Source organism: Nerophis ophidion, linkage group LG04 (genome assembly GCF_033978795.1).
Source record: "Nerophis ophidion isolate RoL-2023_Sa linkage group LG04, RoL_Noph_v1.0, whole genome shotgun sequence".
Lineage (NCBI taxonomy): Eukaryota > Metazoa > Chordata > Actinopteri > Syngnathiformes > Syngnathidae > Nerophis > Nerophis ophidion.
Genome location: NC_084614.1, coordinates 12,750,923 through 12,766,423, shown reverse-complemented (window position 1 = coordinate 12,766,423; position 15,501 = coordinate 12,750,923). Strand labels below are relative to the sequence as shown.

The 15,501-nt window shown below is 39.9% G+C and overlaps 1 protein-coding gene across 2 annotated transcripts in view; it reads left to right on the top strand.

The window, feature by feature from the left end:
• The window catches only part of pex1 (peroxisomal biogenesis factor 1), a 38,743-nt gene that overhangs the window by 7,365 nt on the left and 15,877 nt on the right, over window positions 1–15,501 (top strand). For both annotated transcript variants that reach the window (XM_061897070.1, XM_061897071.1), the window contains 10 exons: window positions 1,128–1,729; window positions 1,810–1,929; window positions 5,400–5,523; window positions 7,209–7,315; window positions 7,386–7,471; window positions 9,663–9,795; window positions 11,443–11,539; window positions 11,631–11,801; window positions 15,081–15,235; window positions 15,308–15,485. In XM_061897070.1, the coding sequence (XP_061753054.1) occupies window positions 1,128–1,729; window positions 1,810–1,929; window positions 5,400–5,523; window positions 7,209–7,315; window positions 7,386–7,471; window positions 9,663–9,795; window positions 11,443–11,539; window positions 11,631–11,801; window positions 15,081–15,235; window positions 15,308–15,485 (1,773 nt within the window). The remainder of the gene's footprint in view (window positions 1–1,127; window positions 1,730–1,809; window positions 1,930–5,399; window positions 5,524–7,208; window positions 7,316–7,385; window positions 7,472–9,662; window positions 9,796–11,442; window positions 11,540–11,630; window positions 11,802–15,080; window positions 15,236–15,307; window positions 15,486–15,501) is intronic.

Sequence of the window (15,501 nt, the reverse complement as noted above, 5' to 3'; positions counted from 1 at the left end):
TTAGAGGGCTTTACAGGCGGAATAGAGTATAATTAGCTGCATTTGTAACCACCTCGTACTTGCCGTAAAAAGAAAAAGATATTTTCTTGTCTTAAGATTTGTCAACCATGGGCAAAATTCCCCAAAAAGTGCAGTTCCGCTTTAATAGAGGTACGAGGGTTGTACGTTATACTTGTATTACTAAAGTACCGCAATACTAATGAATCATAAACAGTACTATACCGCTTCTAAATAGTACCGGTTTGTTCTTTTTTTTAACGCCGTGGCATTGCTGGTTTTACGAGCAGAGGAGCGTGTTTGGCAGCGCAAAATCACAGAGTACTTACAAGCAGACAGTGTGTAGACAGAAAAGGGAGATTGGACACATTTTGGCTTGAAAACTAATGATAAAGATGAAGTTATAACACTGATATGCTTTTAACGTGGCTAACCTCCATGCACAGTTGGCAATGTTGTAGCTACTTCTAAATCACTAATAAATTTTCTTACAAATAACATCACTGCAGGACGAGGAATAGCTAAACATGCTTCACTACACACCGTAGGAGGATACAATAGCTAACAAAAGCTAGTGCGCCTGAATGTAAACAAATGCCATGGGTGGATCTACACCTGACTACTTTGTATCAGATCGATACCTAAATGTGTGGTATCATCCCAAACTAATGTAAAGTATCAAAAAACAGAAGAATAAGTGATTATTTCATTTCAATACAAGTGTAGATAGAACATGTTGAAACAGGAAAAAAAGAGATATAAACAAGTAGATTAATAACGAATTTTCTACCGCTTGTCCTTCATAATGTTGACAAAATAATAGGTAGATAAATGACACAATATGTTACTGCTTACGTAAGCAACCAAATTAGGAGCCTTTGTTTGCTTACTTACTACTAAAAGACAAGTTGTCTAGTATGTTCACTATTTTATTTAAGCACTAAATTGTTTTTGGATTGCAATAAGAAACATTTAATGTACCGTAAGATTTTTTGTTAAAAATAAAGCCAATAATGCCATTTTTTTCTGGTCCCCTTTTATTTAGCAAAGTATCAAAATACATTTTGGTATCGGGACGACCCTAATAGGTACTACACTTCAAATAGTTTTCTTTTGCTAACCTCCTACAGTGTCCTTGTCGCCGTCTGTGCCTTTTGGTCGCCTGGAGCCCTTCACAGAGCTGATCGTGTCCCCAAAGATCCACACCGGTCGCCCCGAGGGTTCCTCTCAGCCTCCTCACGGCGTGTCAGATCCACTGTCCCAAACTGTGTCCACTTCTGTGCCTCAAAGTCAGCAGTGGGGCCTAAAAAGTCTGTTTGGTTACTTGACAAAGGGCACACGTGACCCAATGAAGGAGCTCCCCTCTGTACCGGATGTCCCCGCCCTCCTCCAGGACTCTCGCTACAGAGTATGCGGTTTACCTCCCCTGTCTCTCGGCGCCGTGAAACACGTCACTTCAGGCGCGCTCCACGTCTTACCTTGGGGCCACGGATCGGATGCCAGCCTCACAGGAGGTCTGCCCGCAGTGACCTTTGGCCTGGTCTCCAGGGTGGCTTCACCCAGGGAGGCCAAGGAGAAAGCCAAGTCGGCCGCAGAGAAACAGAAGGATGCAGCTGGCGAGGAGGTGAAAGAAGAAGTCACGGTGGTTCGTTTGATATGCCATGATGTAGACGAGCTGGCAGAGGAGCAAAGAAGGCCCAGCAAGGGAATGATCCACTGCGGCAAAGTCTGGGTGAGACATCCACACTTTGCTCATATACGTCATTATTTGAGTAAATCATACTTCGTCCTTTTCATATTTATATGTACCAGATTCCACCACCGTTGACCACCACTCTTAACATCTCGCCACACTCCACAGTGAGAATTAGGCCGGTAAAATCGACAGTGAAAGTTGCATCCTCCATTCGCCTCCAGCCTCTAAATCAACTGGTGAGTGTCAGGAATGATTTTGCGCTGTATTGTTGTGTATGAATGTATATTGTTAAGATTTTATGTATACCAATACCAATATTCCTTATTGATTCCGCTATTCAGTCGCACTCTTATCGGTACTAAATCTAATTGGTGTGAAAAGATGTGAAGGAATGCATTTAGTATTTTTTGTAACAGAATAGGTTGTACACCACCAACATCATGTAACATCTCACAGCAGGAAAGTCTTATCAACACCTGCCATGTAAGTCTTAAGTCAACTATGTTTGCAGTGTAAGGTGCAGTTAGGGATGATGTTCGAAACCGGTTCTCCCGATTGTACGATAAGAAAAGAACCGATTCCATGGATTCAAATCCATTTTTGAGAACCGGTTGCCGTTATCGAAGCCGCTATACCGTATTTTCGCGACCGTAGGGCGCACTGTATTAAAAGGCGCCTTGTCAGTTACGGGTGCTATTTCTGTATTTAACGCATAAATAAGGTGCAGTGTATTTTTGGGCGCAGGCATGGTTAAACATACGCTATCTTAAAACATACACTAGTATGCATGGACGCTAGTTTAAAAAGGCAGCAGGAGCAAAGCTGAGTTGTGTTGTACTTTATTGAAGTATTTATCAATGTACTCACAATATTTTTTGATCAATCCTCATCCAAAAATCCAACAAAGTCCTCATATTCTGTGTCCGAAATGATCAGCTGGGCAAGTTCTCAATCAAACACTTCCAGATTCCCCCTCCTCATTTTCAAAGTCGCTCTTGTTGTCCATTAGCATAGCAAGCTAGCACAACAGTAAAAGCCGACTTCTCTTTCCCGTTGTGCGTATCGATTCGCTACCAAGCTGATCCTCTTCTTCTCCACAGTGTGCTTCACCGGTAAGTCGAAAGTGAGCGGCACTTCGTCCATGTTGGTGTTGTGTTGGTCTGCAATTTTGTATTTACAACGCACATAACAGCGCTATATGCTCACTGGGGGCATACCTTTAGCGTCCTCTCTCACTTGAAACCTTCACCCTTTAACGTCCGCATGCTGTCCTCAGTCACGTCCGCATGCTGTCCTCAGTCACGTCCGCATGCTGTCCTCAGTCACGTCCGCTTGCTGTCCTCAGTTAGGTCCGCCTTTCCTCCATATAAACAGCGTGCCGGCACAGTCATATAACATCTATGGCTTTTGGAACTCAGGGCACAAACGACAACCCATCTGGATTCGATAAGAGATTTGATAAGGAATCGGTTCGATAAGAGGATTCTATAATGGGCTCAAATTCGTTAATGGGCGATAATTTCTTAACCAACATCATCCCTAGGTGCAATGCAGTTATGTCACAATCTTGGAAAGACCACACAGATCCAGTGCTGTGTTTTTATTCATTACGGTTACCACACGGCTGCAAATAATATTTATGAATGGCATTCATGTGCAGAGCACAAAACATTTTACAAACCCCGTTTCCATATGAGTTGGGAAATTGTGTTAGATGTAAATATAAACGGAATACAATGATTTGCAAATCCTTTTCAACCCATATTCATTTGAATGCACTACAAAGACAAGATATTTGATGTTCAAACTCATAAACTTTTTTTTTTTTGCAAATAATTAGTAACTTAGAATTTCATGGCTGCAACACGTGCCAAAGTAGTTGGGAAAGGGCATGTTCACCACTGTGTTACATCACCTTTTCTTTTAACAAGACTCAATAAACGTTTGGGAACTGAGGAAACTATTGTTGAAGCTTTGAAAGTGGAATTTTACCCCATTCTTGTTTTATGTAGAGCTTCAGTCGTTCAACAGTCCGGGGTCTCCGCGGTCGTATTTTACCCTTCATAATGCGCCACACATTTTCAATGGGAGACAGGTCTGAACTGCAGGCGGGCCAGGAAAGTACCCGCACTCTTTTTTTACGAAGCCACGCTGTTGTAACATTTGTCTTACTGAAATAAGCAGGGGCGTCCATGATAACGTTGCTTGGATGACAACATATGTTGCTCCAAAACCTGTATGAACCTTTCAGCATTAATGGCACCTTCACAGATGTGTAAGTTACCCATGCCTTGGGCACTAATACATTCCCATACCATAATAGATTCTGGCTTTTGAACTTTGCGCCTATAACAATCCAAATGGTTATTTTCTTCTTTGTTCTGGAGGACACCACGTCCTCTGTTTCCAAATATAATTTGAAATGTGGACTCGTCAGACCACAGAACACCTTTCCACTTTGCATCAGTCCATCTTAGGTGAGCTCGGGCACAGCCAAGCCGGCAGCATTTCAGGTTATTGTTGATAAATGGGTTTGGCTTTGCATAGTAGAGTTTTAACTTGCACTTACAGATGTAGCGACCAACTGTAGTTACTGACAGTGGTTTTATGAAGTGTTCCTGAGCCCACGTGGTGATATCCTTTACACACTGATGTGGTTTTTTGATGCAGTACTGCCTGAGGGATCAAAGGTCCGTAATATCATCACTTACGTGCAGTGATTTCTCCAGATTCTCTGAACTTTTTGATGATTTTACGGACCGTAGATGGTAAAATCCCTAAATTCCTTGCAATAGCTCATTTGGAAATGTTGTTCTAAAACTGTTCGACAATTTGCTTAAAAATTTGTGAATTACTTAGCATTTCATGGAAGCTGCTTTTATACCCAATCATGGCACCCACCTGTTCCCAATTAGCCTGCACACCTGTGGGATGTTCCATATAAGTGTTTGATGAGCATTCCTCAACTTTATCAATATGTATTGCCACCTTTCCCAACTTCTTTGTCACGTGTTGCTGGCATCAAAATCTAAAGTTAATGATTATTTGCACAGAAAAATGTTTATCAGTTTGAACGTCAAATATGTTGTCTTTGTAGCATATTCAACTGAATATGGGTTGAAAATGATTTGCAAATCATTGTATTCCGTTTATATTTACATCTAACACAATTTCACAACTCATATGGAAACGGGGTTTGTACATGAAATATATAATATGATTTAATGTAATCAATTAGCATGTTGGGTGAGTGTGCAATTAAGCAAAGTGTGTTTCGATGGAGTGACGTCAGGCGACGACTACAGACCTGTTAGAGAATGCCATCTTGCTTCTGAGCAACTTTATTGATTGTTATACTACTTAAATTTGTCATATTGGCCTAAGTATTAGTAGGTTGCTAAGAGGACGTATTGTGCAGCAGCACTCACTTCAAACTGACACCAACTCCTAATAGCATGTTTAACTTTGGAAGGACAGTTGGCATGCTAGCTTTTTTAGTTATTTATACATGCATTACAATCAAATAACTTCTCCCATTCTAACTGTCAGAATGCTAACGTTAGCATTTCAGTTCAACTTGTGTGTATCAGCGGCTTGTGCACTTACAGGATTTACACCCAACTTCTCCCGAAATTGCATATTCTAATTCTGCTTATTAGTACTCCTATTGTGTCCTTATGTGTTATTTTTCACAATGTCCCCACAGAAGGAAGAGGACGAAGTGGATGAGATCCAGACCGCCTTCCTCGGCTGGCTGCACACTCAAAGTCACCAACCTTTGGCCTGTCTGACGCCGCGCTCCGGCTCCGTCCTCCTTCACGGCACCGAAGGTGAGTCCGCCCAGAAATACACTGTACATACAAAAGCAGTGTTTTTCAACCACTGTGCCGCGGGACACTAGTGTGCCGTGAGATACTGTCTGGTGTGCCGTGGGAAATTACGCAACTTCACCTACCGCATTTTTCAGATTATAAGTCGCTCCGAAGTATACCGTCCGAAAATGCATAATAAAGAAGGAAAAAAACATATATAAATCACATTTTTGGGGGAAATTTATTTGATAAAATCCAACACCAAGAATAGACATTGGAAAGGCAATTTAAAATGAATAAAGAATAGTGACCAACAGGCTGAATAAGTGTACGTTATATGGGGCATAAATAACCAACTGAGAAGGTGCCTGCTATGTTAACCTAACATATTATGGTGAGAGTCATTCAAATAACTATAACATAAAGAACATGCTATACCTTTACCAAACAATCTGTCACTCCTAATCGCTAAATCCCATTAAATCTTCTTCCTCGATGTCGCTTCTAAACAACTCTGCCAACTCCAAAGGTATGCGCCGCTTCCTCTTGTCGTTTTCTGCTGCATATTTCACTACGTCAAGCTTGTAATCTGCAGTACATGATTTCCCTTTCTGTGCCATTTTTGTTCAGCCCTTCTCAGTTTTTATAAGTTACTGCCAACGATGAAATGATCCATTTTAATAGCTACGGCAGTGGCATATAGCAGTTAGCATTCCATGACCCACAATGCACTTCCGCAATGACCCTCCCCTGCCGAATTCTTATTGGTTGATGTGTGTGTGACGATTGCTGACATTTTCTTCGTCTCTTCCGCGAATGAGATAAATAATATTATTTGATATTTTACGGTAATGTGTTAATAATTTCACACGTAAGTCGCTCCGGAGTACATGTCGCATCCCCCGTCCAAACTATAAAAAAACGGCGACTTATAGTCCGAAAAATACGGTAATTGGTCTAAAAATATTTTTTGCAAATCAATAATTATAACCTGCAAATAATGTGCCGTTGCTTAGTGTCTGTGCTGTGTAGAACTCCGCACGGTAACCACGTAATACTCCATACCAGTAGGTGGCAGCAGGTAGTTAATTGCTTTGTAAAAGATGGAAAGTTTCGGGTGAGACGAGGATGGTTTGTTGTGATCCCAATATGCAGACCACAGCGGGAAGCAGCGTGCAGGTAAAAATGTATGTAATGCTTAAACAAAAAATTAACGAAAGGAAAAGGCAATGGCTATGCAAAGCGAAAGTAAAACTGAACTGGCTACAAAGTAAACATAAACAAAATCCTGGACGACAGCAAAAACTTACGGCATCCACAAAGTACATCCTGACATGACAATCAACAATGTCCAAACAAAGAAGGATAGCAACAACACAAAGCAGGTGCGGGGAATAGCGCTCAAAGGAAGACATGGAACTGCTACAGGAAAACACCAACAAAACAGGAAGGGCCACCAAAAAAACAGCGCAAGACAAGAACTAAAGGACTACACACAGGAAAACACCAACAAACTCAAAATAAGGCACGACGACCTGGTGGAATTCCATTTTTTAACATTCCTGCAGGTGGTCTGCCTCCGTATTTTTTAATGAAAAAAATGTGCCTCAAAAAAGGTTGAAAAACACAGCACTAAACTATGGACATCTTGCATTTTAATATGTTGTTACATCTGTGTACGTTCTCCCGTCTTTTCCTTCAAGCCAAGTTAGAGTTTGCTGTGACGGTGCTGAAACCAGAACCAGAGAGCGACCCGGCAGACCAGCTGTTTCTGCTCGCGCCGTCCGTTTTGCAAAAGAAGCACATACAAGTTTGTCGAATTGAGCCTGCTATTGCTATAATGTACGGTCTCGGGAAACTCACATGTTCTCCACGTTTAGGTCGTCAGAGAGGCTGCCATCACATCATCTGCAAACGATGTACCTGACCCAGCAAAGCAAGAACTTCCCTCACTAGAGACGCTGGGGTGAGTGTCCATTTGTCTTCCTATTAATTGTTATGATAACACTATGGACCTGATTTACTGAAGGGTTTTGTGTACTAAAACACGGGCAAACTTGATAGCACACACAAAGCTGATCCAATAAACGTGTGCACTGTGGATTTTGTCTGTTAAGTGAGCAGAATAAGGTGTTCAATCCATTTTGTGTCTGTCTTCAATAGTATGCAAAACATATGCTGAGGGTCAAAACGCCCACAATACTAGAGGGAGAAGATGCAAATATAATTATTTAGCACCCACAATGTGATTTATCAACACTGATCACTGTTTTGCGAGTACTATTTAGGGTTTTATTTAGCACATGTCAGACGGACGTGTAAAATGACAGCACCACACACGGCTGCATGATCAGACAAACATTCTCCACAAATTCAGTTTTGGTGTCATAATTTTTTAATGACGTTTGTTTATTTCACATACAAACCTCAAAAGCAGGGAAGTTGGCAAGTTGTGTAAATCATAAATAAAACAGAATACATTGGTTTGCAAATCCTTTTCAACCTAAATTCCATTGAATAGACTGCAAAGACAAGATACCTAACGTTGTAACTGGAAAACTTTATTTTTTGCAAATATTAGCTCATTTGGAATTTGATGCCTGCAACGTGTTTCAAAAAAGCTGGCACAAGTGGCATAAAAGACTGAGAAAGTTGAGGAATGCTCATCAAACACTTATTTGGAACATCCCACAGGTGAACAGGCTAATTGGGAACAGGTGGGTGCCATGATTGGGTATAAAAGCAGCTTCCATGAAAAGCTCAGTCATTCACAAACAAGGATGTGGCGAAGGTCACTACTTTGTCAACAAATGCATGAGAAAATTGTCCAACAGTTTAAGAACATTTCTCAACGAGCTATTGCAAGGAATTTAGGGATTTCACCATCTACGCTCCGTAATATAAAAAAGGTTCAGAGAATCTGGAGAAATCACTGCGTGTAAGCGATGATATTACAGACCTTGGATCCCTTAGGCGGTGCTGCATCAAAAAGCGACATCAGTGTGTAATGGATATCACCATATGGGCTCAGGAACACTTCGGAAAACCACTGTCCGTGACTACAGTCGGTCGCAACATCTGTAAGTGCAAGTTAAAACTCTACTATGCAAAGTTAAAGCCATTTGTCAACAACACCCAGAAACGCTGCTGACTTCGCTGGGCCCGAGCTCATCTGAGATGGACTGATGCAAAGTGGAAAAGTGTTCTGTGGTCTGTCGAATTCACATTTCAAATTAGTTTTTGGAAAATGGATGTCGTGTCCTCCGGACCAAAGAGGAAGAGAATTATCCGGAGTGTTCTCGGCGCAAAGTGGAAAAGCCAGCATCTGTGATGGTATGGGGGTTTAATAGTGCCCAAGGCATGGGTAACTTACTCATCTGTGAAGGCACCATTAATGCTGAAAGGTCCATACAGGTTTTGGAGCAACATAAGTTGCCGTCCAAGCAACGTTATCATGGACGCCCCTGCTTATTTCAGCAAGACTATGCCAAGCCACGTGTTACAACAGCGTGGCTTTGTAGTAAAAGAGTGCGGGTACTAGACTGGCCTGCCTGTAGTCCAGACCTGTCTCCCATTGAAAATATGTAGTGCCATATGAAGCCTAAAATAGCACAGCGAAGACCCCTGAGTGTTGAAGAACTTAAGCTGTACATCAAGCAAGAATAGAAAAGACTTCCACCTGAAAAACTTAAAAAATTGGTTTCCTCATTTCCCAAACGTTTACGGAGTGTTGTTAAAAGGAAAGGCCATGTAACACAGTGGTAAAAATGCCCATGGCAACTTTTTTACAGTGTGTTGCTGCCATTCTGCAAAAAAAAAAAATGTCTCTCTGTTAGAACATTAAATATCCTGTCTTTGCAGTCTGTTCAATTAAATATAAGTTGAAAAGTTGAAAAATGTAAGTTGTCTCCTGCATTTTTGTAAACATAGCAAAACGCCACAGGGAGGAGGAGCATGATAACGTGGTGATGCCTCGTATTGTGCATGCAAAATTATCAATTGAAGAAGACGGTCTGCATCACTTTCAATTGCACACGCAGTTTTAGTAAATAGCACACAACATGCCCAATTATAGTACATGCTATTTTATAGATTGCACACACTGTTTACTGCGTGGGGTTTGGATCTTAATAAATCTGGCCTTTGTCTTTCCTCAGTGGCCTTGACGAGGTGAGCAGGAGAAGCTTTGAGTTCATCTCTCACAGTCTGCTCGCTTCTCCGTTGGCCAGAGAGCTTGGAGTGATGGCACAAGGCCTCAGAGGAGGAGCGCTGCTCATCACCGGCGCTCAGGTGAGTCATTAGCACCTGTCCTATGTTGTGTCAATGTTTTCATTGTAAAAGACATTTCGCATGTCCCAAACAAATGTGAAAAAGCACAGATAAAGGCCCCTATTCTCTTTTTTGCGCTAAAGTGTTTTTTTTTGTGAATTTGAAGCTACGCACATTCCTCTTATTTGATTCTCTCACCCTGTGTGATTCAGGCTAAAGTGCTTAAGCCTCAAATAAAGGGGTGTCATTACTGACGAGGCGGACTTGTTTGTCGTGACGCCTTTTTTTCTTATGGTTGTGTGAAAATTATAGAACACGTAGTTTTTTCAATGCTTGTGAATGTCTTCGAAATGCATCTTGGCTGTAAACCTGCGTCGCTATCTAAATCTGAATTATTCATATTTGTGATACATTCTGGACAACTACATTCTTTTTTTTTTCCTTCTCGGCCTTCACTGGCATTTGAGTGACAGACATGTTTGCCAATCAGAATTCTTGAGCTTTGGGTCCTTTGCCCGCTGGCCAATCAAATTTGTTTACAGGGAACAGCAAGTTTGCGTGTGCTGCAGTGGAGGCATAACAAAACCCCCAATCCCTTGCACTTTGGAAAAAGTTTTGATGGTGCCTGGGCCGATAATATTAAGTCAATAATCGAACAGTAAAAATGAAAATAGGTAAGTAGGTAGGTAGGTAGGTCTTTATTGTCATTGCACAAGTACAACAAAACTTTGTTTTCAGCACAAACCCGTTCAAGATTAGACAAACAATGTACAGGGTTACAGAACAGGAATGCTGATGGGTCGCTACAAGGCGTTTTGTAAAAGATGTGAAAAAGGTAAATGCTGGGGAGGAGGAATAAAAAAATACAATCTAGACTGGGCTCCTAAGGGGGACCAGTATGGAGTGGCAAAAACATACATCTCGAGATATTATGGCCTCTACTTGCTCGTGAGAAGTTCCACAAAGTAAAAAATTTTTTAGAAGAAACAATAGGATAACAAAGACAAATGTCCTCTTGTGGGAATATTTTAGCTTCAAACCAGACAGGCAATATAAGCCCATCAACACGGACGAAAGAATGCGGTGATGGCAACCCAAAAAAAAAAGATTTTAATTTTTTTACCACTTTAGGATGTTCAACATTCATTTAAGTAAATTTTTTCTTTACAGAAATGGTCTATTTTATATTTTGGTTAATTTATTTAGGATAACTTGACATTATTCAGCTTCCAATTACAGTACAATGGTAAACAATTCCACAATAATGAGAAATAAAGGTTTCTATCCATTTTAATGGTTACTTGCATATTATATATGGGTGCTTGCTTTGGTCACAAAAAAATGCTGACAATATCATCGTTTATCAAAATAATTTGTAGAACAATATATTGTCCAGGAGAATTTGAAGAATACCCTCACTTTATTGTTTTTATTGGTTATTTCTTCAGTTTAAGAGCACGATATACACAAAGGTTCTGTCTGCAAAAAGCCAAATATTTTTCAAAGTACACTATTGTTTATTGTTCTAATGCAGCCCTCCATCGTACTGTACAGAGTTGTAATAGAAATCTTTGTTAATGAACGACTGTAATCAAACTGTGACCTTCACCATTATTTTCTGTATGGGAAACACTGTACTTGATCAAGATGTGCATTGTTGTTTATCAGGGCAGTGGAAAGAGCGCACTCTCTCGCGCCCTCTGCAGGAGAGCAGCGGATGAGTTGGATGCACACGTGGAAGTGTTGGAGTGTAAAACGTTGCAAGGTGGAGAACCTGCACGACAAACTTGCCTTGTGTCATAATGTAATGGTGATGATACCAACGTGTGTTTTGTTTTGTTTTTGTCTTATTTCAGGAAAAAGGGCAGAGACGGTGCGACGGACGCTGGAGGACGTTTTCAGGCAGGCACAATGGCAGCAGCCCTCCGTGGTCCTACTGGATGACCTGGATCACGTCACGCCGGCGCCCTCTACGCCCGAGCACGATCAAGGCCCAGAGGCGCTGCTTCACCTGCACATCGCACAAAGTACCCAACACTCACACATGTGTTAGTACAGTCTACGGTTAAACAGAGCAGGAATTTCCATTATTCCACTATTAAAAGAAAAAAAGTGGAATAAAAGAGCAAACAGGTGAAATGTAAAAAATTGCAATGTTGACTCCAATAACACAAAGATGCCATACAGTCATTGCTCAAAAAATAATAATGAATCAAAATTAATATTATGAATTATTGACATATGCAAAACTCCAATTACTCATAAAAAATTGCCTTACACAATTTTTGGGGGGAAAATATTGCGAATTTGTTTGCCATATAAAAACTAAGTTTTTATACAGTTGGTCACTCAGCTCCAACAATCCATGAAAAATCTTGAAAATAAGTTGACATCCATCCAGCAGAGCAACATCTTCAGGTTTATGAGAAAGATAAACATCAAACCGCCGCGTAATTTTTGTGATTTTGGAATTGTTGGAGATTTTTTGATGACATGCCATCAATACTGGATTGCCTGGAATCTGAAAGTATTCTGAAAGATCACATGCACTCTCAAAGTACTTTCATCACGTAAGAATGGCGACTAAGAAGTTAGCAGGAGAGGTGAAAAAGTCTCTGAGTTTCATGTCAGAGGAACCGAGCAAAGTAGTAAAAAAGGAAATGGGCCTTCAGGATTTCTTTGATGAACTTAAGCAGCTAAAGGCAATAATTAAAGATAAAGACAAGAAAATTAAAGAGCTTGAAAGAAGAGTGGAAGATCTAGAGCAGTACTCCAGGATGGACGACCTGGGGATTTCCGGGCTTGAGACAAGCCACCACTCCTATGCATGGATCACAGCAAGTGAAAAGGAGGGAGAAGATGCACCAAGAGGTGAACTGCACACACTTGAGCAGCAAGTCATCAACTTCTTTAACAACAAAGGAATTCCTGTATGCAGTTCAAGTATAGCTGCATGCCACACCATTCCACTGAAACCAAACAACAGTTTTAACATCATCCGTATTGTCAGTAGAAAACATTAAATGAAAATGCTTTAGCTGGGAAAACATTTGAAAGGTACAGGAGTGTATAGTGTAGAGAAACACAGAAATTGCAAGACAAGCCAGGATCTTGAAAAGGGGAAAGCGAATCCAGGACACATGGACAAGGAACTGTAAAGTAATGATCCAATTGAATGGTTCACCAGAACAGACAAGTGTATTAGTGGTCATAGACTTGAAGGGCCTTGAACTATATGAAAAAAGATGATGAGTGGGGAAAAGTTCCTCGTTGGCTGTGTATTGTGTGCAGAGAAACAGTGTGTACAACGATCACTATATCCAAATCCATTGCTATTCTGTATAAAGTAAGACACATGCTGAATAAGAAATGTCTGCATATGTTATATTGTTATTTTATTTTTCCATATCTAACATATTGTGTTGAAGTTTGGGGAAATGTTTATAAAAAAAAATATTGACCCAATAATTAAACTTGAAAAAAGGGTAATTAGAATAATACACCAAGCGTGCTACTACGAACCTACCAATCTATTATTCTTAACTTCTATTGTGTCAACATTTTCAGATATTGTGTTTTAAAAAACAATGGAAATTGTGTTTAGAGTAAAGAACAACACCCTTCCAGCTTGTGTTCTTAGGTTATTTATATTAAGAGGAACAAACTATAATTTACAGGGATATTGATTTTTGAAATATGTAACGTAAGAAGGAATATAAAATACAAATGTATTTAAGTTTTAGGAAATTAATGGTGGAACGAGCTCAGTGATGAGTCGAAGACATGTAGTTCTTTTGTTAAGGTTTAAGAAAGCCTTAAGAGGGGAAATTATGGAAAATTATCAAATATAGCAACGATTACTTTCAATCTAATTTTCAGTGAATGTATAGGATAGGCAAATATAAGCCTGGGCTTCAGCCTCTTCCTTTTTCGGTTATTCTTTTTTGTGTGTGTGTGTAAGTGTATGATTGTTAGTAAGTCAAATTTGTGCTGTTAAATTGACCACACAAAATGGTTGATTATATGACCGAAAATAAACTCACTTAATTTCATTTCAAGTTTTTTTTGACAACAAATACAACAAACAAACAAAAAATACTTATAATCGATGCATAGATAGGAAGTTGGTCTCGAGACTTAAAGGTATTTAAATAAAAGTATTTTATGTACGTAAAATGTATGACCTTTTTTATGAGTGAGGCCTATTGGATCCCCAATAATTTTAGTGTGACCTATATTTTGTTAAACTATCATGGCTTAACAACTAATGAAAGAAAATCAATGTTATTAATTTACCTTTTTAAGGCTCCACAATTACTTCACATCAAGTATTCAGCTTTTGAGGGTAAACATTGCATATTTCAAGGTTCACGTTTATTTGTCACATGCAGACTACACCACAGTGAAATTCTTTTTTCCATGCTCTTCAGATACACTAGTTGCAGAATCTATTACACTAAATACAAAAAAATACTAAAAATGTAATAGCTCTGATGTACATTAATTACAAGACACTTAAGTTGCACAGTAAGTCACAGAAGTTATGGTAGAAGTATCAGTACAAGTAGAAGTACAGTAGTCAAATACAGTACCAGTGCAATATCAAATAGTGTAATTGTATATACAGTATAGAAAGGAACAAATATGAAGGTGTCTACAGTTCTTTGGCAGTTGAGTAGTGACAGTAGTATGAACAAAGGTAATGGAACAGCATGACTTCTTTATGCTCTTGTTTTTACATTATTTACAATCATTGAATGAAAAGTATTGTAGTCCGGTAATTACAGTGGTAAGTAAAGTGTTTTTACATTATTTTTTACATTATTTATAGTCATTGAATGAAGAGTATTACAGTCCGGTAATTATAGTGGTAAGTAAAGTGTTTTAACATAATTTTTTACATTATTTACAGTCATTGAATGAAGAGTATTGTAGTCCAGTAATTACAATGGTAAGTAAAGTGATCTTGTGCGTGCGGTTTTGTGCATTTGTGATAAGTGATAAGTGTTATATTTTGTGTTTATGCCATTAAAAAACGTTTTGACAAAAACATCATGAAACATAAAAAACAACTTTATATTGACAGATAAACATGAAGTTGATCTAGAAATTTAAGTGTTGAATAAAACAATTAATGACTGAGACCCTTTTGGGTCCCAAGGATCAAACTTGACCGCAGCGCTAAAGGTAAAACCCCCCCCCCGATGTATTGGTTTAAAAAATGACCCCTGCATGCTTTAATTTTTTGGTGTCTAGCCCTGAGTGGAAAAGTTTGGACAGTCGTGTAATAGAGTGCGTGTTTGCAGGTTTGATGGACATCGTGGACCAACTCATAGACGACAACAGTCTGACGTGTTTGATCGTCACCAGCCTGAGTCAGCAATCATTACACAAAAAACTCACCTGCGTGGAAGGAACACACTTCTTCCAGGGATTCACACACATACAACCACCTGACCAGGTTGGATTCTAGTCTATTTATCATGACACAGACACTTTAATAGCTTGTGTGTGTGTATGCACGCGCATGCAGGCTCAGAGAGCGGACATCTTGCGTCGTCTGATCCAAACAAGGTGTCCTCAAAGCTCTGTGACCTTTGACCTGGAGGCTGTGGCCAAGAAGATGGAGGGATACCTTCCTCAGGATGTGGCGGTGCTGTTGGAGAGAGCCGTCCATGCCAACGTTGCCCGAGGCGGACGCCACCACGCTGGTAACAAACATCATTT